We start from the raw sequence: 22,094 nt of genomic DNA on the forward strand, positions 1-22,094 counted from the left end.
AAAAGTTTCCATAGAAAAATATCTCCTCAAAGTTTAGAAAACAGGTGTTTGCTTTTGCCTAGATTCCACATTGGATCAAATCCCAAGGGAAAGAGATGTGGTTGGATAAGAAAGTTTGTGCTACATTGTTACCAGAACAGACTGCACCAGCCATGACACAAGGCTTAAGGCACGTGGCCATAAGGAAGATGCTCGTTCCTGACCTCTGTACTGTCTCTTACTCCCTTCAGACTCCAGGTTTCTTTCATCCTTGCACATCTTTCCTGCAAGTAAACCTATCCTTTCTCTTTGCCCTGGAAATGTATCAACCATTTGTTTCAAAATATCAGCTAGAACACAGGAAAAAAATTCCCATCCAAAATCTATGTGAGATAATTATGAGGGTGCAATAAAAACACATGTAAGCACGGAAAAAGAGAAATTACATAATATTAATCCTTGGCATGTTTTACACCGATGTGTAAGTCATCAACACCTTTTGTCTAGACTATGTCCTGCAGACTGTAAACATTGTAAATGTCTCTGTATAGTTGTTTAACCATTCTCAGGTGTGTCAGTCCTTAAATCAGTTCAAAAATATTTACAGTTTGCAATGCTTCAAATTTCTAGGAACCCCATTAGGAAAGCAAGCCCTTAACCACACACGCAGCTTAGAGCATTTAATGGAGCCTTACTAACTGCCAGTAGCCTCTTGAGAGACTCAACCATTGTAATACTGGATCCAGGTTTAATTCCTGGTTTTATTCTCTCTGCTCAGATTTCCTGCATAGTTTTATTTCAAAACTGATTAGACAATCTCCAACAAAATTATCTTTTCAGAGATAAATTTTGCTTGAGATACTTCCAGTTATAGGCACAACAGTTAGAAGTTTAACTCAAAAGGTGTTCTTGTATTCCTCTCGTTTTACAAATATTTATGGCTGCGAAAAGTCCAGACATCAATTGCTGAGAGGTTCATTAAAAAGCTGACTCAAGTGATCAGATAGTTTTTCTCCTGTTCAGAAAGATTTTGATAACATGCTAACTAATCACAGATGTGCTACAAATCATTGGCATGATTCCTACAAATTTTACCCACTAGGTGTATTTTTAGATATAAAGCAGAAATAGTTGTTATATTTTGAAGTTGATTTTCCTTTTCCAGGGGAAACATCAAGAAATATGGTATTTTTTAATGGTTCTACCGCTACTTTGTGTGTAGCATTTGATGTCAAAATTGTTACATGTATCTTCAGAATTATTACACAAATTATTCCTCTTTATTTTTCCAAAAAGAACCTCTGCGATCCTTCTCATTCACTTCCCTTTTTTTAGATGCAATAAATTTTGGTGTTATATTTATCTATTAGCTACATCTTGTCCATAAAGAAATTTTTAACTCTCTCGCAAAAATTAGTGTTTTACACTTTAACAAGCTAATCTTTAAAAAACACCACCAAAACATTATCCTTGTTGAAACCATAAAATAAACACGTTTTGCAAGAAATTATTTTAAAAAGATCAAGAAAGGAAATTATATCAGAAATCATTGCAAAGAAACTATTTGGAAAAAAGATGTCAACACCTTGAAAAGAGGAGAATACCTTAATTAGAAACCAAGTGAACATTGTGAAACATGGCCATGGTGATTTCTTTCTTTCCCTCACCCAGAATTAGTACGTATTTTTTTCACCAACTCAAAGTGAGGTGCAGAAACTGTAGAAACTGGCACAGAAACACAACAGTAGGACTTGAATATGGATCAAGTCAGACACATTTTTCAGCTGAAGAACCTGAAGGCAACACTGAACTTTGCGGAGATCAATAAAGTCACATCCCTTTTCTTTCTCTTCGACAACAACTGCAAAAATGTTGATTGTTGCAACAACAGACTGGAAATGGTTCATTGATAGAATGTTAGACTTCAAATATATTTTTTCAAAGCCATCTTTTTCATTACCTCCCAAACAAAAATTCAAATTGTATTTCTACAAAGTTAGCGGGATTTTGTTTGGAGTTGTAAATTTTGAGGATTAAGTAAGTTTTGGTTACTAAGTAGCAGGACAAACAAAAGTAGAACTGTAGCCTAGAAAGTAAACTAACCTTAGTTTTGGAAAGACTGATTTGAGCTAAGATTCTATGGGCTTCTTGGAAAATGTAAAATCTCAGAGTCTCGCAACTTCTTCTTTGAGGAGAAAAAAAGTAAATTCACCTTCCATTTTATGTTGCTCAAAGTTTCGTCGAGAATTCTCATGGAAGTAGTTGGTGAGTTGCTGGGTTTTAGTTTGTTTTAATAATATTGAAATTATCATTGGCATCTGAGACCATAGGATGCATTTGGATAGATGTCTAGATGGAAAGAATTTCTTTTTGGTAAAAATTTTGATTTGTTATGTGAATGCCAAGGGTTCAAGATAAGAAGTCACAAGCTTTTTCCCCTGAAGAAAAAAGTGAAAAGGTAATATAAAAGTCCTTCTCTCCTCTTCTTTTTCCAAAACAGAATTTAATGTATTGTTAGGCTATAGGGTTTCCCCAAATCCGCAAGAAAATCAGAAAGGTTAAAGGAGATGATTTATGTATTGTTAGCAAATAATATGAAGTGAAGCAAATTTGTACCATACTTCATAAAGAAATTCTTGTTGATCGACATAAAATAGGGTTTATATAGTCATAAATTATGTCTTATGTTCCTCATAACTGCTAGTAAAAACACTTCCAAATTGAAGTAGAATGCATCATGTAGAAAATTAAGTGTCCAAATGACTATAAATCTTAAAACCAATTCTTTACTAAAAAAGAGCAACCATATGAAAACCATGATGATCCAAAAAACAATATAGTGTAAGACACAAATAATTATAATAAAAAGAACATATTGCAACTATGATGTATAACAAGGCAATAAACTGGGAATACAAGACTGTTTAGGAGCATTAAAGCTATGAAGACAGATATTAGAAACTGGCAGTTTAAAAAGTAACCTCAATTAAAATCAGGTAAGGAATACATAAAACTGAAATATACTTGAAACAACCCAAAACTAATTTAAGTTTAACTGGAGTTCACATCTGTGTAAAATACTGAATAACCTTGCAAGAGATAATTTACTTTCAGGTTCATAAACTTCTGAAGAAAATTTTCTTTTCCTTCTGTAATGCCTTTAGAGCTTCAGGTATCAGGTACTTTCAAATGTGTATCCTGGAAGAGGAGAATCCTACAGCCATTTCCTAATCATTCCATATGTAATTCCATCAGATGTTTTCAAACTAAAAAGTAGGTACTATTAAATGAGAAAATGTGATTGTAGTATGTTATTTGTTTTTCTCCAAAAAATTCCCACTTGAAATGGGAACAAAAATACTAGAAGTTCCCAGCATTGCTGTGAAAGGACATGCCAACCTGCCAGTACTGTCAGGTCACAAAGCAGGACATATTAGACTCCCTGTTATTCAGCTGCAGAGCTGTCTCGAGTTTATTTGGCATTTGCTGATTCCAGGAGTAGCTGCTCTGTGTCTGGGAATCTGCTAAATCCCTGCCCAAACAGCAGGACTGGTAAGTCTACACACGTAACCTAGTTTTATTGCTTTACTGTCTATTAAATATGAAGTATTTTTGCTGGAATAGCTTACTTGGGATATTATCAAGTTACTGCTTAAATCACATGGAGAAGTACCCTAGAACAGCAGAAACTGACGTACTTTTCTTTGCATCAGGTTTAGGACAGCCTTCTGAAGTTTAAAGTATTTTATCATAACAGGAAGAGTTTTGTTCCTGTACAAAATCTTGTGACTTTAAATGATTTCAAAAAGAAGGTTAGCCATGCTCTTTAGGAACTTGTGAAGAGGCCATTTCATCTGCACAGTTAGAAACATCTTTGCTTTGTGCACTTAGAGCAAAGATAAAGAAAAAAGCTGCAAAGAACATGTCATTCAAATAAAGCAATTCCAATAGACAAGCTTAAAACTTCACACACTCACTGCTTCAATTTAAAAGCTGCAGATAAAAATATCTCTTTCTTAACTAGTAATTTCTTTTTTTAAACATTCGTTGGGAATCTCCCATCTATGCCAACCAATCAGCCAACACCACTGATCTCGGCGTGCCAGCAGCACATTCAGCACCGCTCATGGTCCCAGGGCACTCCTGACGTCATTGCAACAGGACTGCAATGCTGACCTGAGGAAGAACTTGAGGCGTGTTATGAGAAATTTTTTAGATTAATACACACAACTGGAAACTGTGCTGTTTACAGATATTTTGGGAAAAAATAATAAAAAAAAAAGGAAACAGTCTGAGGTTAATGTCAGAAGTGATCTTGCTTTGTTTTGTTTTGAAAGCATCTATTTTTGGAGTCCTTTTTACAACACAGATAAAAGAACACAAACTATCACTCTGGGGTGAAAAGTTATGCCTCCCCAGTGGTGCTGTTAAGCTCACCCTGTGCTCTGAGATTACTTCTTGGGGGTGAGTGTTTAATCTTCTCATCAAGACAAGAATCTGAGACTACCCCTTCTTGGCAAACTCTACAGGAACAAATGGTACTGTGATAGCTACTATAACCTGACAGGTCCTGAAATAACAAAACTGCTTTATTTGGATTTCTTGGTGCTCCCATATCTACCAAAACACAATAAAGTTTCAAGCAATGATGTCCATTTTTGTTGCAGTACTGAAGGGATACTTCCCATGTACTATCACCCACTTCACTTTGGGATAGAGCTATTCCAGAGCTTGCTTTACCAAAAGCAAAGTTGCTATATTGGTAGGAGATTCAAATTTATATATTTCAAGGCCCCTGCAGAATCTGCTGCATAGACAGAACAAGATAATGGAGGAAGGGAAACCTATGGTGATACAGCTGATCAAATGATTTTCTATTTAGAATGGAAAAAGGCAACTCCACCATATGAATGGAATAAAGACCACAGATCCTACATCACCTGAGGAATGTCCAAACAATGCCCAAACTGTAACTATAATCATTTTTATCCTGTTAACTACACCAAAAAACACAGGGAAGCAATGCAGAAGGAGATCTTAATTTTCCCCAAATTACTAAGGAAAACCCCAACACGTAACAGAGTAAGATTAACAGATGAATTCATACCCATGTATAAAACCCCATGACTTAAGCAATAAACGTTCAGTACAGCTCTGGCACTATACAACACCCACAAGCACAATTCTGAAGTAATCCCTGTAGGGTAAGAGAATGCAATTGCCTTTGTCAAAACTTAATGAATCTGGTTTGATAAAAGATGCTAAAACTCAGGATGGAGTCTAATTTTGAACAAGGCGAGGAAGAGCAGGGGACAAGGTGCCTTTGAGCTGATGAAAGAAGACTGACACCTTGCGCAGGAAGCAGAATACCAAACTCTCTGCTTCTTTAAGTCCTGTCCTGCTCTGTGCCTGGGAAATTGGCCACTTCCTTTATTTCTCTTAAATCCTTCCTGGGACTTTTAAAGGCTCATCAACAACCTTGAGACCTGATTTTTAGGTCTGGAACACGATCCTGTCCACGCTGTGGCCAAGAGCAAGGCTAGAAAGAACATAACAGGTGAGTAGAGCTACTGCACTCTGTTTGCTAACTCCTCCATGCCCTCAAACACTCACTAAGAAGGTTAGTTCCCCTGTGAGGTAGAAATTAAGGTTGAAGGTCAATGTCTTTGATCACACTTTTGATCGAAGCTCAGGAGTCCAGTAGGATAGGACTCTAGTAGCTGTGCAAGGTCAGGATGCAACCTTTGGAGTCCTTCCTGTGACACGAACTACAGCAGGCTGCAGCAGATTAGCAAGAAAAAAGCTTTAATTTCATTAGAAGATGTCCAAGTTTTCTTGCATTTTTATGTTCTTTTGTTCTTTTCTAGTGAAAAGGACAATACTATCTAAGTTTTAATTTGGTTTTTTTTTACTAGCTGTAGATTTTTAAAAAATATGGTTTTTGCCAAGAAAGGTACACTGCATGCTCACTTAAACAACTCCACCAATTAACACATTTATTCTAAGCCTTTATTCTTAAATGTTACGGCAGAATAGTAAATTGTTTTCCAATTTACTACAGGAGACTAATTTATTTATCCTTAATTTATATCTGTTTTCTTTATGATGCAAATTAGAATCTTATTAAACTGCAGAAAAAACACAGCTTCAGAAACCGGTTTTAGTCAGTGAGCCAGTTAATCACACTCACTTATAACAGAAAGACTGCATTTAACAGAATTTATTAAAACTGATTATGCACATAACATTAACTGTTTTCTCACAAACACCTGTAATTAACAGACTGAACCATCAGTTTTTAATCACTGTGTCCACAATCTTTTAGTTACGAGATTTGAGTTTTCACTCTCATTTTTTAATATAATACACTAAAAGTGAAACAAGCTTTTAGGATTGTTGTCTTTTTTTTTTTTTTTTTTTTTTTTTTTTTTTTTTTTTTTTTTTTTTTTTTTTCTGTTAATTTCCTAAAGGCTTATCAACTTTGGATGAAACAGTAATTGAACTGAAGCAAACTGCATTGAGAAAATAATTTTGCTTTATTTGCATAACAAGAGCTGTCCCAAGAGGACCAGTCGCTTCAAAAAGACTCTAGGTCCATGTGCTCAGCCAGCATTGCCTCCCAGTTTAATATTTTGGCTCTGCACAGGAGAAAGTAAGACTTTTTTAGATGAAATGTATGCATACTGGGCTCTTCACCACTGTTTTTGAAAGTTCCCAAATATTTCACACATGCAAGTGTAGAAGAAGCTATTGCTAATCATACTGACATTACAATTTATTTTTTTTTGTGGCAAAAAAAGTCTTTCACTGCTTGATATTTCCCTACATATATTTGAATAAATAAGGGAAAATACATTTGATCTATTTAAAAAAATAATTTTATACTATATAAAATTTACTAAATATAAAATAAATAAATACTATATACTAAATAAAATGTATTATATAAATTTTATACTATATATACCGTATACGTTTTCATTAAATGCAAGCTCTGATTTCAGAGTTCTTGCATTTGTTAATACTAGTTTAAGAAAAATATCAGATTAGACAGCATATATGGGATTATTTCTCAAATAAAAGTGTTCTAGGACCAAAACCTTGGAATGAAATGTATTTTTAAGTCCAATTGACAACTTTCACAGTTCAGAAACTTTAACCAAAACCTGAGGATTTAAGCAAAAGAAAAGCTAAAGAGAATTTGTACTTCTCTATCTACCAGAGTCAGATGCCTATTAACCTATAACACCTAAAAGAGATTGCCATGAGTTATTTGTCAGTACAGTGGACTTTCTGGCATACAGCCATCTCATGACCATTGAGTAGCCTCAGTTCCTTATGCTCAGTTATTTAATCTTACATCTTATTCCCAATCCTCCAGACCTCCTCCTCTATCTCAGCAACCTATGGCAATACCACCAGATTTTTTTTACCTGGCCATTACCAAAAACAAAACAACAGACTGATCTCAAATTATCCCATGGGATCTTTTAAGTGATGACTTCTCCCTAACCAGACAGTCTCTCCTATAAACAAAACTCACTGCCCTTTTCCTATGAGTTCCTGTGACAGACTGGGTTTCTCAGACTAAGCCCCATCTAAACTACATTACAATGACTCACGTAGAGTGTTATAAAAAAAGCCTGGCTGAAGTAGAAAGAGGTTTGATCCCCTGCATTTCCTTGCCTATGGAATAAGTTATCAAAAAAAAAAATAAATCAGGTAACTGGTATAACAGTTTTTGAGCAACTGTTGCATTTTAACTCAAAATATTTAGCCATCAATAATTCTCCTTGCCTGCCCTCTCTCTGTGCTTCCTTTTCCTGGCCCTGTCTCTCTCCAGTTCAGACTGACATTAAAACACACCAAATCTAGTGGATGCAAATACCAAACCTTGAGTGACAGATGCCACTTGTAATGAAACACCTCCTGCTGTACCCACCTCCTGCCAGCTCACTCATTTTTCTCAATTAAAGGACAACAAGTGCTATGATTTGATCAGATACCAAGGAAAGTGGTTCACCAAATGGGCATTCTGGTATTTCTAACCATCTTAGATACCAATCTAAAACTCTGCTTTGACAGCTTTCTGAAAGAGCTTAAAAAATGGGAGGTTTTGTTTGTTTCATGTTCCTTAATTTCCAGACAATCCAAATTAAACACAGAGAGAACGTGCTACCTCCTGCATGCCTAAATGTGAAGATAGATGTGAGCAAAGATGTGGGAAAATTAATCCCAGCAATGAATATGGATTTGTTTCCCAAAGAGAAAGGAATTCACAGCTTTGAATAAATGAATGAAATTAAATAATGATAAAAACTAATCCTCCTGGCCAAAATAAATCATTTTATGAAACAAACAGATAGAATTGTAAGGAGGAAACAAAACTCTCCTTTTAAATCTTAAAACCAAAATTGCTTCTGTTGTCTTTGATCTAATTTAAGTTGTATTAAAGGTCAATGAATATTGGAACAAATACTGCTGAATACTGTACTCAATGGATAAAAAGAAAGGGGAAGGTTTGGCTTTATTGTCCATAACACATCACACAATGAGCTCACCAGAGTTACCAGCTGGGGCCTCGCAAACCACATTGACCAAATAAGGCAAAAGGCTTCGTGCCTGGAATCCTTTCCCAGTTACCTCACCCGGCTTCTGCTCTCCTTGCTACAATAATTGGAGAGGTCATTTTTTCAAACTCAGATGGAGTAAATCAACAGGCTGTCCAATGCAAAGCTGGGTTTGTGTAGTCTCTGGAGAGACCTCAGCTTTATTTAAACTGAGTGTGTACAGAAATGGAATAACTGAAATATGTGCAATAAAAACAGAAGAGCAAGTAGTATAAATCAAGAAGAGCAAGTGATGTAGATTTGTATATTGCTGGTTAGATTACAAACACTAATGTTTTTTGAGGAATGTTTCTCAAATTTATTGGGTACCTTCAGGTTTTTGAAGTGCATGTGAAGAATTGGTCTTTAATGTTATTCTTCTGATGTTCCAAAAACACTTGAACTTTGCACTCTGAGTTTATACTGTCCTTGTATTTAAAATATAGCTTTGTAACATCAACAGGATACATTTTATCCTCCATATTCTTTTTGATTTCCGTGATGATATTTTTGCCTAAACTCATTATAGTTTTGAAGAAAAAAATAATCTCATTCTCTATATTAAACACATCTATAGGATATTCATCATGGTAGCAAAAATCTTGTGAACTTATGTATCACTAAAACAAAATGATGATTCTCATAATTTATAATATTTTCCCCTTTTTTTTCCCTTGGGAGAGTGGGGTCTGCTTGTATTTATCATCAACTGGATTTCATCTGTGTTTTGTAAAAGAAAGGAAAAAGCCCAGAAATCACTTTTAAGTGCTCTCTCACATAACCTTCCCCCCAGCAAAATCTCACAGTAGTACCTAATATAATTTCTTGGTTTATATATTGGTAACACAACTATCTAATATTTTTTTCCACAGAATTTGGAAACACAGCCTAATAGGATACTAAAATTTATAATGTCAAAATCCGATTAGAAGACAGAGTCCAACACCCAACAGCTGCTTGGATCTCTACTGCTAACACTGCCAATGCTAAAGGCATACCAATCTCCTATTTCTATACCCAATCTCTTTAAATGTTTGTCCATAAGATATTATGATGCAAATTAATTGCAAAGTGAAAGCTCTAGAAATGTGACATTACTATTAGCTATCCTGTGGAAGTTTGCACAATCCACAGAATCACAAAATCACAGAATATGATAAGTTAGAAGGGACCCAAAAGGATGCTCAAGTCCAGCTCCTGGCCCTGCACAGCACCAGCCCCAAGAGACACATCATGTACTCAAGAGCGTTGTCCAAATGTTTCTTGAACTCTGTCAGGCTGGTGCTGTGACCACTGCCCTGGGGAGCCTATTCCAGTGCCCAAACACTCTCTAGTGAAACCTTTTTTAAATATCCAACCTAAACCTCCCCTGCCTAAGCTTCAGACCATTTCCTCGGGTCCTGTCACTGGTCACTACAGTAAAGAGATCAGTGCCTGCCCCTCTGCTTCCCCTCATGAGGAAGCTGCAGACTGTGATAAAGTCTTCCCTCAGTTTCCTCTTCTCCAGGCTGATCACATCAAATGATCTCAGTGTCTCTTTGTATTGCTTCCCCTCTAGACCCTTCACCAACTTCATAGCCCTCCTTTGGACACTTTCTAATAGCTTCCTGTCTTACATTGTGGCACCCAAAGCTACCCCAGCACTGGAGGTGAGGCTGCCCCAGCTCAGAGCAGAGGGGACAATCCCCTCCCTTGCCCAGCTGGCCGTGCTGTGCCTGATGTCCCCAGGACAGGGTTGGCCCTCCTGGCTGCCAGGGCACTGCTGCCTCATGTCCAGCTTGTCACTGACCAGGACCCCCAGGTCCCTTTGTGCAGCATTGGTTTCCAGCACCTTCTGTCTATACATCCAGGCTTGAACCATCTTAGGTGCAGAATCCAGCACTTTTCCTTGTTGAATTTCAACTGGTTGGTGACTGCACAGTCCTCTAGTCTGTGCAGGGTCTGCACGGACCTGCAGACTGTCAGGTCTCTCTGCAGGGCTTCCCTGTCTCTGAGGGAGTCAACAACTCCTCTCAGTTTTCCACCATCTGCAAACTTGCTTTGTATCCCTTCCAGTCCTGTGTCCAAAAAAATTTATGAAGATGTTGAAGAGCACAGGCCAGAGGATGGAGCCCCGTGGAACCCACTAGTGACAGGTCACCAGTCTGATGCCACCCCACTCATTAAAACCCTTTGTGCCTGACCCATGAGCCAATTCCCACCCACAGGATGATGTGTTTGTTCAGCTGAATGCTGGACATTTTGTCCAGAAGGATCCTGTGACAGCATGGAAAGATTACATCAGCTGGCTTCCCTTGATCAGCCAGGTAGGTTAGCTTGTCATTAAAGGAAATCAGGTTAGACAAGCAGGACTTTCCCCTTATGAAGCCATGCTGGCTGTCACCAATGACTGCATTGTCTTTCAGGTGTTTTTCAATACCTCCCAGAATAATCTTCTCCATAACTTTACCAGGCACTGAAGCCAGACTAACAAGTCTGTGGTTTCTAGGGTCCTCCTTCTTGCACTTCTTGAAAACTGGCACAACTTTCACCAGCTTCCAGTGAGCTGAGACATCTCTGGTTTCTCTTCAGAGAGCAACATACAGAAATGTTTTGGGGTTTTGGGCAGGAGAGGTATGATAGAGAAACAGAAGCAAGTTTGGATTTGCTATGAATACTGTACTACACACTTTTGTAGACTAACATTACAGGGGAAAAAACACCTCAGACCTGCTGTGGACCTGGTAAGATCCAGTCAAATGATATGTCTAGAAAAGACCACAAATAAAAAGTGACATTCTCAGTCTTCCATGAAACTTGCTGCTAAAATCCAAACAACAAGAAAACATCTCTATCTTTTGTTTGACTATCAGCACAGATCATCCCAGAGGAGTTCAAAGAGCCAAATCTCTGTGCAAACCTTCATTAACTGCAGATAAATAACCAGCAAGCTCAACTCATTCTATATTTATAAGAGCTCAAGGGCTGATCCAATGAACCAAAGTAGGAGGAAGCAATCTGAACATATTCTCCACTTTACCAATAATGAGTTTCACAAAGCCCACATTTCTACTCTGTTTCATATGGGTCTCATTATTCCGAAATCATAAGTTGCTATTTTGTAATTACTAGAAAAACAATACTGAATGTGATTAAGCTCTGACTTGTTTGTATTGATACCATTTAGTTAAAGGCCAACTGTAATTGCTTCCACTGATAAAAATCAATTCAAAGGCAAATTCAAAGGCAAAAATCACACTTGATTATGACAGGGTTCTGAATCTCTCATTTCTGAGTTTGGCAGTTAAACTCCATGTGCAATGCTAGAAAATATGTTTGTTTGACATTTTATAAAACAATGACCTAGGAGAGAGCTCTCTTTAGGGTATCCATGTGTCAAGCCAAGTATCCTGGACTTTCCAAAACACACAGCACTGCATACATAATAAAGTGCATTAGACACTGGAATAAGAGTTAGCTGAGCCAGGATCCCTCCTGAACTCATTCTATACAGTGTAGTGTGACCACAGACAAGTCAAAACAGCAACTCTAAGAGGAGCAGATGCCATATTTTACATGGAAGAGATATGGAAAAGAAACCAGCTATTGTCATATACCAAACAGACAGAGAGAGGCCTCAACCTGTCCTGTAGTGCCCTGCCTTTAATATTCTTGATGATACAAAAAACAAAGGAGTCATCTTCAATTAGATCATTATGTATGAGTTGACATTCACTAGAGTGATATATTCAAAGGAAACCTGAGTGTCTTACAGAGTTCTGCAGAGAGTCCTGTGAACCACCTATGGATTGTCGCTGTCAGGCAGCAAGACAGACAGTAGTATGGCGGGTTAAGCTTTCAAACTGGGTGCTCTGAAGAATGATATCCCTTAAACTATGAGATTACGAAATGAAACAATACTACAAAGAACCATATGACACTACTAAAACCTACTGAAAATTAAAAATAATTTTGTGCTGGGATTAAATTCTGATTTGTGCAGCATAGTCAATAAACTCCCAGCTCTGCATCTCACAGCAGCATAGGGGTGGGACAAGAGAAGAATGTTGTTGTACACAAAAACATATCAAGTGAAAGGGTACAGAACACCCACTTCAGAGAAATGTGACCTTAAGTTCACAGTAAAAATTCTTCACAAACATCTACTTAGTTCCTGTGTGGAAGCAGTCCCATGTGTTTGTTACACATTCACAATAGCAGTACAAGAAGTATAAACCTCTGGTGTCTTTTTCCAATAGCTCTGTTCTTTTTCTGAGTTTCTTTGAGTACAGCACAAGAACAATCTCACCTGCAATATCAGAGAGCTTTTTTTGTATTCATTTAACCTTACAAATGGAACGTTTCTCAGAAAATTTTATGAGCACTAATATAAGATGCAAAATGCTTCAGAACTAGTGTATTTATGCAGACAGAAAGAGCTGTTACTAACCATAACCTCTAACTGACTACCACAGCCTGCATGCACAGCTCAGAGACTGTGATCAAAGCAGTCACCCATAGCCACTCAGATGGGATCAGGGTCAGACTGAAAACAGCTTTTCTAGACTAACAGTTAATTCCAACATATTTTTCCCCAATATATCTAATTTTCTGGGCTGACTACTGAACCCTGGTATAGACAACCTGCATTGTCTCTCTCACAGATATAACACTTAACTTCAAAGAACCAGATAAAATTACCAACTGGAGTACTTCCACCTTGTGAAAATCCTCAGAGAATATTAAGATGGATACTCTGCCAGAATGAACATGAACCACAGTTCATGTTCAGCCATGTAAAGAGGAGAAGGAAAGCAGAGGCAGGGATCATGCTGAAACTGTCTTCTGTCTTTATAAAAGGTTCGCTTCAGAGACTCATAGCAGCTGTTTGAATCCTCCTTCTGGTTCTGAGTAAACCCAAGATGCAGCATAATGTAAATGCAGACATCAGATGATGAACACAATGCCAGATGGCAGGAATGTGCAACAGTAGCAAGAGCTGTGTTCTATGCATATTATCAGTCTTTAAGCTCCATTTCTAAATTGTCTCCTCCTCTGAAGCAAATTTACTAACATATTAATGAGGATGGCATCAAGTCTGTTTGAATACAAAGTGCTTGTTTTCAGTCCAGTCTTCAAAACACACTGATAAACTCAAATAAACATTAAATGAAAAACAACCCCAGCCACTTACTTTTGCTGCTCCTATTTGCTCTTTTCGAAACTTTTCCAGTGGTGCTATTAGCACATCATTAGCATTCTGGATCTGCAAAGTTAAACATAAAGGATATCTTCTTAATACAGAGTATTCGCAGAAAGTGGAGTCACTGTAACTCTGCCAATGTGCAAGACTGAAAAATGCATGTCCGAAACATTCTGGTAAGAGCAGAAGGCAAGTAATTACATTTTCTTTACAGAAAGCATACAACACACATGTACACTAGTCTACTATGAAATGTTTTTATGAATAACTAAAGCAATTGTAATGAGAGATGCAGTAATTTTCTCTCTAATATGCAGGAGGTTTTCTGGTACTTTACTTCCACTTCTTGCAAATTGCCTAAAACCAGAATAGAAAACTAAAACTTTCAGGAACATGTTTTGGCAGAACAAAGAAGATAAACACATGAATACTGACAGCAGTGACTAAAAAAGTCTGTGTTTATGGAATCTGAAACTTTGACAGCTGAATCTTTTTGCTATCACTTTGGATTATAGACCTAGGTACACTGAACAGAAGAGAGTAAGGCAGAGAACTCTAAAAAGATAAGTGAGCACTTAAAAATGAATACTCTACATTGTTTTCCTTCACTTTTTCTAGTTTTTAAACTAATTTGAGATGTCCTGCAGCTATTTTTATCCCTTTAACCTAAACCAGAGTTCCTAATGAAACACAGTTTTCCCCTCATGGCCTCTGTTTATTTAGTGTAAATCCAGCCCTGGGAACACCTCCCTGAAACCCATTCCCAGCAGCAATCACCCAAAGCAGTCTGTAGTCATTTGGGACTGGAAACAGACATGCAGCAGAATATAAATGGCAGCCAAGCCATCATCCCACTCACCAAGGAAAGGTAACATAATTTCCCCATATGCCTTTTAGGGACAGGAAAAATAACCAGTCAAATTGTCTTTGCTGATGAAAATCAGAGAAACTAAAAACTGCCAACATATCAGAAATAAAGCACAATAAAGCATATTACAATATTCTATTATACTGACTACAGGCAAAACTCTGGGTTTTCTGTACAAATAGCTTTTTTTCTCTGCACCAGTAAAATCTTTACCAATACTCATAATTTGGGCTTTGGCAGGTTTAGTGGTCTGGGCAAAGCTAACATGTACCTAAGTCAAATGCTAATGAATACAGTTCTTGTGGTTCTTTCATAACAGTAATTGATAAATCACATTGTCAGTTGAGCACAGAAACTTTCCAAAAGGGTGTAATAAAAACCATATCTAGAATAAACCCATTAAAATACAAACACAATTTCTTTCTTCCCAAACTTAACATTACAATTCTAAAGAACACAGAATTGCCGCATCTCCCAGCAGGACAAAGTTTCAGGAGAAGCTGAGATACCTTTGACACTCTTATGAACTGCAGTCTAAGACAGCAATGGCAACACTGAAATGCTTGTGATACTGTGATTAAAATGTGCTAAATTTAAAAACAAAAATCAGGCACAGGTGATGAGGAGGAATGTTTTCATTGCATTCAACAGTCTTCATCAGTTCCACTGGACCAGACTACAGTGCTACATTACTCTCCAGGTGGATGCTTCCCAATAACATACAGATTTTTAGCTGTCATCCAGTAATCTAACTGGGACTCACCACCTTTTACAAGGCAATGCGCAGGCACTTAGCAAAAGATAATTTCAATCCCAAGGATCACTAAAGCACTAAGCAGTGCAAAACGTAAATTACTTGCCTACTACCAAGCTAAGTTGCAGTGCATATGCCTGGAAGCAGCAGTTGAAAGTTTTGGTTGCTTACAGAACATGTACAGAGCTTTTAGCAACACACATAGAAATCACAAATGGTAGCTGGATTTACTGATATGTAAATGTGCATGTATGGTTTGGTTTTTTGTTTGTTTGTTTGGGGGTTTTTTTTGTTGTTTTTGGGGTTTTTTTTTTTGGGGGGGGGTTGCTTTTTTTTTGTTTTTGTTTTTGTGTGTGTGTGTGTGTGTTTTTGGTGGGGTTTTTTTGTTTGTTTGTTTTTTCCCACATCCCAAACTCGGTTTTTCTCTGCCCTTTAGATTCATTGCGAAACATGTCATAGTCCAATTAAGGGAGACATATGCATATTATTAAGTAGTTACTTCTGATACCAGCAGTCACTACCATTCCTGTTGCTTGTCATTTCCAGGCAAACTAACCCCATGTGGAGCCGGATAGTCCCTCCCTTGACTCAGTGTCACCATGGTCATGCAGCCTCCATGCCACACTAGGAGACCTCGCTGCATATATTTTCCTCTTGACAGCATTAAAGTGACTTAAACACAGCTCCTACCCATCTTGCTCAAAGCTGCTGCAAAGCAAATGAAGTATCCTGGAAAAAGAGAATCCTGCTTCAAACACCATGGAAGAACATAGACATAGGCAGCATATGAGAGGATTAATCTGAGAAGTGGCTTTGCTGGGCTGAAGTACAATGTTACTACTCCCACAGTGATACATGAAGTGGGAATGGACAGCAGGCATTGCCAGGCTTTTATCTACATGGGGCCTGTGCCCCTGAATAGATAAACCACTTCAACAGAACACACTGCAAGCTGATCCTTGGGCTGAAAGGTTCTACTGGCAAGAGCCATATTGTGACAATTCATTTCTCAGCAAGATTAGGAGCTAGGCAAGAAATAGGCTTTGGTTTTGGGGAGGGAGAATGTGGCGGCAAAGGACGTAAGAAAATCCCAGCAGATTGATTTCAACAGCCAGTATTACAAGATACAGAATGCTCCACTGTGTAAAGACTTCCATCAATTTCCACCAGGTTGTGCCTAGCTTTTGGAAAGTGAAAATTATAGAGAAAAAAGAATTGTCGCCTTACATATTAGCTTATTGATTTCCTTTCTTTGTCAATTACTATCACTGCAACTACCTTACAGTTTCCTTCTTAAGGGTTATAAATCAGCATACAGCCCCTCCACCCCCCTCCTCCTCCAATTGTCTGTGTCCCCTTTTAAAGTAGCAATCCAATACTCCCATGACTATTTCTGTGAAACTCGGATTGCTTTAGATAATTTGAGATTTTCACTGTGTGGTCCTAATAGAGTAACTTTTTTCCTGCCAAGAAGATAATCCCTCTCTTACTCAGTTATTGTGCTAGGTTGAAATAAGGGACACTGGGAACAGGAAACAATGGCAAAAAAACTGTAACAGTTTTTGTAAACAGAAACTTCAGAAATCCATACTGTGTTTAAAATATGGATCTTAACCTTCCAAGCTTATTCAGATTAGTCACACCTTTAGAGAAGCTACATTTTCTTGATCTAACAGTTTTTGAATGTTACACCGTTCCAGTGCTCAGCATGGTTAACATGTGGCAGTCAGTCAAATTATGTGACTGTTTCTCTTGTCTGGCAAAAGCAATAGTCTTTCTCCAGAAAAAGGAAAAAAAAAAAAAAAAACCAGAATAACACAATTTTAATCTACTGACAGTTCATCAGTCTTTTTTTAATTAAGATGCTAGACAAGTATTAGCAGACATAATACAAGAATATTACTTTGACATTGGAGAGAGTCATATTAGATACAGTACTAAAGAAACAGTTTTTTCTAAACTAAAAACTTATTCAGTTTTTTATCTTTGGTATATATAATTCCATTTAGTTATAGCTAATTCTACTTGTTGATAAAAGCTCCATTGAAATAAGTCCCAATAAAACCACCCAGAAGATGTAAAATATATCTGAAAAAGAAGCATTTAGAAATTCGAAATACTTTTTCTAAGGCAGTTTGGACAACTTATGAGGCTGGTAATTGTTTGCATAACTGCAACATTTCAATACACTCTGACAGCCTTTGAGACAACATGGTGAAGCCACTTAAGTTGTCGATGCCACTAAAACATAGATCCTACTGCTAATTATTTTTTAAATACTAACAATACAGACAAATTTTAAGTCCTGAATTGTTTTGTAGGCTTTTATCTTCACCTTAGTGTCTACAGTGTATTAACAAGAACAGTCAATACCTTTTGAGCTTTGTATTTTCACTTGCAGGGATGAGGACAAGGTAGATCACAGAAAGAATTGAGCTAATAGATTTACAAATTGCCAGAAGAAGACAGCAACAACTTAAGTGAGGCAAATTTGCAGTAACAGAATTAAGATTTATATTAAACTTATCTGAATGGTAGAGAACATTTTAACTACGAAAAGCTTTTGAGTTTATACAGTGTATCTTGGAAAAATATTTTTTGTTCCAGAATCTGCTATGACTACTTTTCATGGCAACACAGAATGACCACACTAGCACATAGTAAATAGAACTCATTTCCCTGAAATACTGAATGACTCGCAAATTCTGAATGCTGACAAATACTAACTTTTTTCATGTCAGTATAAGACTTCTAGAAAACACAAATGAAATTCATTCAAAGGGTACAACAAATATTATAGTTAATACATGCATAATAATGTATTTCTAATTTGGAAAAATTTCTCTACTAGACAAAAAGATGTAATTTAATTTTAAATCTTTCCCCCAATTCCTAACATCTAATCAAAATACCTGTTCTTTCAGTCTGAGGCCTGTATCAACTGCTCTAATCAATACAACTTTAAATACAACAGTTGAGACCAAATACAGACAACCAGGCTTTTACATATAACTTTTATCATAAGTTACGTATCAAATTGCATGCTACAAAGAATATAAGCATGCCACGATAAAACTCTAGTTATGTATTTAAGTGCACAGTTTTTGTTTTAGAAGTTAAAAAGTGTAAATATTACACAAAGTTAATATTGTGAATTTCAATGCCTGTAACTACTTGAACTTAGCAAGACAAATATTTTTACAGCTTTGTACAGAAAACTACACAGATAAATCACAGACTTAAATAATATACTTGAAGTTCATCTTAAGACCTCTCACCTTTACAAAGAAAAAAAAAGGATGACATCAAGCAATATCCAAGCTTGTGGTAATTTCCTAAAAATATAACTACCACTTTATTTAAAGTAAAGCTGATGTTAAAGGAGATTGAGAAGACTATGAAGTTTTAACTACAGACAATTAATAACATAGGCTAGATACTTCCATGTACAATGTGTAAAACAACGTTCACCTTCTTACCAAAATCCAAAGCTGTATCAAGTGGTATTAATACATTGCCACAAGGGGATGTTTATAAATCACATCCTAATCAAGTCTGGGAGTAGTTATAGATATGAATCAAAGAATGGCTTGGGTTGGAAGAGACCTTAAAGATCATCAGGTTCCACCCTCTGTCATGGGCAGAAATGCTTTCCACTAGATCAGGTTTTTCCTCAAGTGTTTTCAAGTGAACTTCAATTTTCTATATTGCATAGTTTATGTTTAAAAATACATTATGTAGTGTCAAACCTGAAGTGATTCTTTGTTAATATAATAAAAAATTAGAGAAGAGCATATGCAAAGGCTACCTTTAACACAGAAAGGTCAGTCCTTTCTCTGCGGAGTCCTCACAAAATATTAGAACAGAACTTATCTGAAGAACTAGAAACCAGACAACCTCATTTGTGGAGAACTATACTTGATCTTGTAAAGGAGACTGCTGGTAAGACCTTAAGATGTGAGGTAGTTTAGGATACTTTTTGATGGAATTTGACAATCCTACTCATATCCTAATGAAACCCAAATCTTCTGGTGGAGCTCAAAACTTTCTGGCACAGAGAACTAACAGTAGGTAGGACAAGAGAGAGTGATCCTATCACTGTCAGAGCTTTCCACTTCCATAATCAGTTTTGCTTTAAGTCCATGCAGGACTCTAGGACTCCTTTGCTGGAGACACTGGCTCACTGCTCCTGTGCTTCGTTCCAGCCCTTCTGCCCATGATGCTTTCCTTCTTCAGGATAATGTGAATTCCATGGTATCAAGAGACCTCCAAATCTAAAGTTTATTTCCCTGATATATTCAAATCCCATAAACGACTATCCAAGCATTTCATATGATCCACTGTCCTTTCTGTGACTTTATGCTTAACTGTGGTGACACTCCAGGAATTCCAAAGGAAAACGACAAAAAAGAAAACTCCAAGAGGTGCAAGCTGTTGAACTAGAAATTGAAGGAGAAGAGAAAAAAGTAATTAAAAGCTACTTCTGAAATCAGAAGTTCAGTTCTGTTAAACCCTTCCATTCAAGCGAGCTATTGCAGAAATTTGTATTACTGAGCAAACTGTAAGACAGCACATATTTCACACAAATAGACCCACATATTTTTATATTTTTTTCACTTTCCCCTTCCAGGGGAGTAAGACCCTTCACAAAGTTAACAGCCTACCAACATTAATTTGAACTCTCTGTTTTTCTCCACCAGTCTCCTGTGCAGGTAAGTTACAGGCCAAGTTATGTATATCACACCAACTGTAACTGAGACTAGTACTAACAGAAATTACATCTTTGAGCTGAGAGGGAAAAGAAACATTTCATCATTCTTCAAAGAACATTTAGCATCAGGACTGTACTTGTACCCTTTTGTGTGCTAATGGTACAAAGAAAAATAAAGAGGGAAGCCAATTCAAGAATTACTCCCAGAATTCCAGTTGAAGGGGAAAAAGGAATAAAAATAAAGAAAATAAACAAACAAAATCAAAGAACAGTCCCACTTAGGCTAATATGACTCCTAAACACATTATAAAAACAAGCAAACCTTGCAGAGAGTACTGCGACTATCCGTGTAGTCATTAACCAGATGTAATTTTGTCTTGTAAGTTGGGGTGAATATCAAATACCAAGAGGTTCTCTCAGGCTGTCTCTGACCATTTGGCAGTTTCCCTTGTTCCTCCCAAGTATCAGCCAAGGAAGAAAATAGTTATAGTTTGTAAGCAATGTATTTTGGGAGCTCACTGGCAGGAATGAGTGAGTTGACGTTATTTTAGAAATACTCCCTTGCACTATTTTCTTTTTTCTTTTTCAACTACCCACTATCCTACTAAGCACAGTATGTCATTAAAAATAATTAAGTTTAAAATGCTTTCATTACATCAGCAGATGAATGAAGTGTTTTTTATAAGCCGCATTTCATTAACTTTATACCCCAGCAGTCTCAAAGTTGAGGCATATGCTTTCTGGGCTGTTCACACTCCTAAACAGGGTTATGATGACATCTGCTATCTTAGATGAGGCTACAACATAGCAAGTACCTACCAAATACAGCCCAATCACCTTCAAGCATGTTACCTTTTTTTTGTGGTAGCTCAATCTTTGTGACAAAAGACAGTATTTATGGTATTTTAGCACTCAGCGATCTCAAGGTCCAATACAACCTTTCATTAAAACAGTAACTTGATTCTCTTGGAAGGAGGCACCAATATTCCTTGCGTCTGCAATGGCTGTGGAGCAGAAGTTCCCTTCTTCCTCCCAGGAAGTCAAGCCTTATGAATGACCCTGAAAGCCTGGGCCTTTAAAGCCATGCTGTACTAACACTGGTTAACTTGCTTTAGGGCCAAGGAGCAACAGAGAAGTATTAACTCGAAGGACTGGCATTAAGAAAATAGAGAAAGAGAAAACGCATTTTTGAGTTCAAGTAACAGCTACCACACAAAATCTGGAACTTCAGGTGTCCCCTAATAAATCAGTTCATGCACTGCCAACAGCAAGATCTGACAGAGGATATTATCATCTCAGTAACAACACCAAGACAAAGCGTCTCAAGGACTTACCGGGCAATTAACTCAGTCACTCAACATTAGATATCCATGGTCTCTGAACTTCATACAGCCACATAAGCTTCCCTTCCCAATGAACAGGGAGAAATAAGCACAGGATGCCTGTGATCCATTCAGACAAGATATATCACATCATGAAATTGTGAAGTTGTCTGCAATCAAAGTCAAGTTTGCTACTCTGTTTACACAAAGGTAATTCTGCATAGATGTATGAAGGCTTAATACAACAGTATTTAGAAGTTTCCAAAAGAAAGCAAATGAACATCTGAGCCACTGGGCTTGAAGTCTGCTTTCCCCCAGAGACACTGCAAACCCATTTAAAGATTCCTGTGATAAGCCAAAGAAATCTGGGACTGGGTAAGATCTGCTTTTTGTTCAGCAGAAAGCAACTAGATTCAACAGAGACAATGAAAACATTATAGACATTACAGGATTCAGTAAAGGTTACTGTGACATTACCTTCACAGTCTTAAGTTACGCTTACAAAGGTATATGGCACTTCTAATGTAATCAAACAGATGAACTACATATATAGTCATACTCCCAAATAGATGAAGAATAAATAAACAAAGCACTGCAACCAATGAAATAGTGTAACAAATCACTTGCTTCAGAGTTAAAAGAAAAAATAGTCAAATTTTAACTCTATTA

General features: G+C 37.1%; 1 protein-coding gene across 1 annotated transcript in view; it reads right to left on the reverse strand.

Moving 5' to 3' along the window:
* The window catches only part of ARHGAP42 (Rho GTPase activating protein 42), a 138,785-nt gene that overhangs the window by 49,278 nt on the left and 67,413 nt on the right, over positions 1-22,094 (reverse strand). Inside the window, exon 4 of the mRNA XM_083854535.1 lies at positions 13,762-13,833. Coding sequence (XP_083710661.1) covers positions 13,762-13,833 — 72 coding nt within the window. The remainder of the gene's footprint in view (positions 1-13,761; positions 13,834-22,094) is intronic.

This window comes from Zosterops lateralis, assembly GCF_965231275.1.
Source record: "Zosterops lateralis genome assembly, chromosome: 2".
Classification (NCBI taxonomy): Eukaryota; Metazoa; Chordata; class Aves; order Passeriformes; family Zosteropidae; genus Zosterops; species Zosterops lateralis.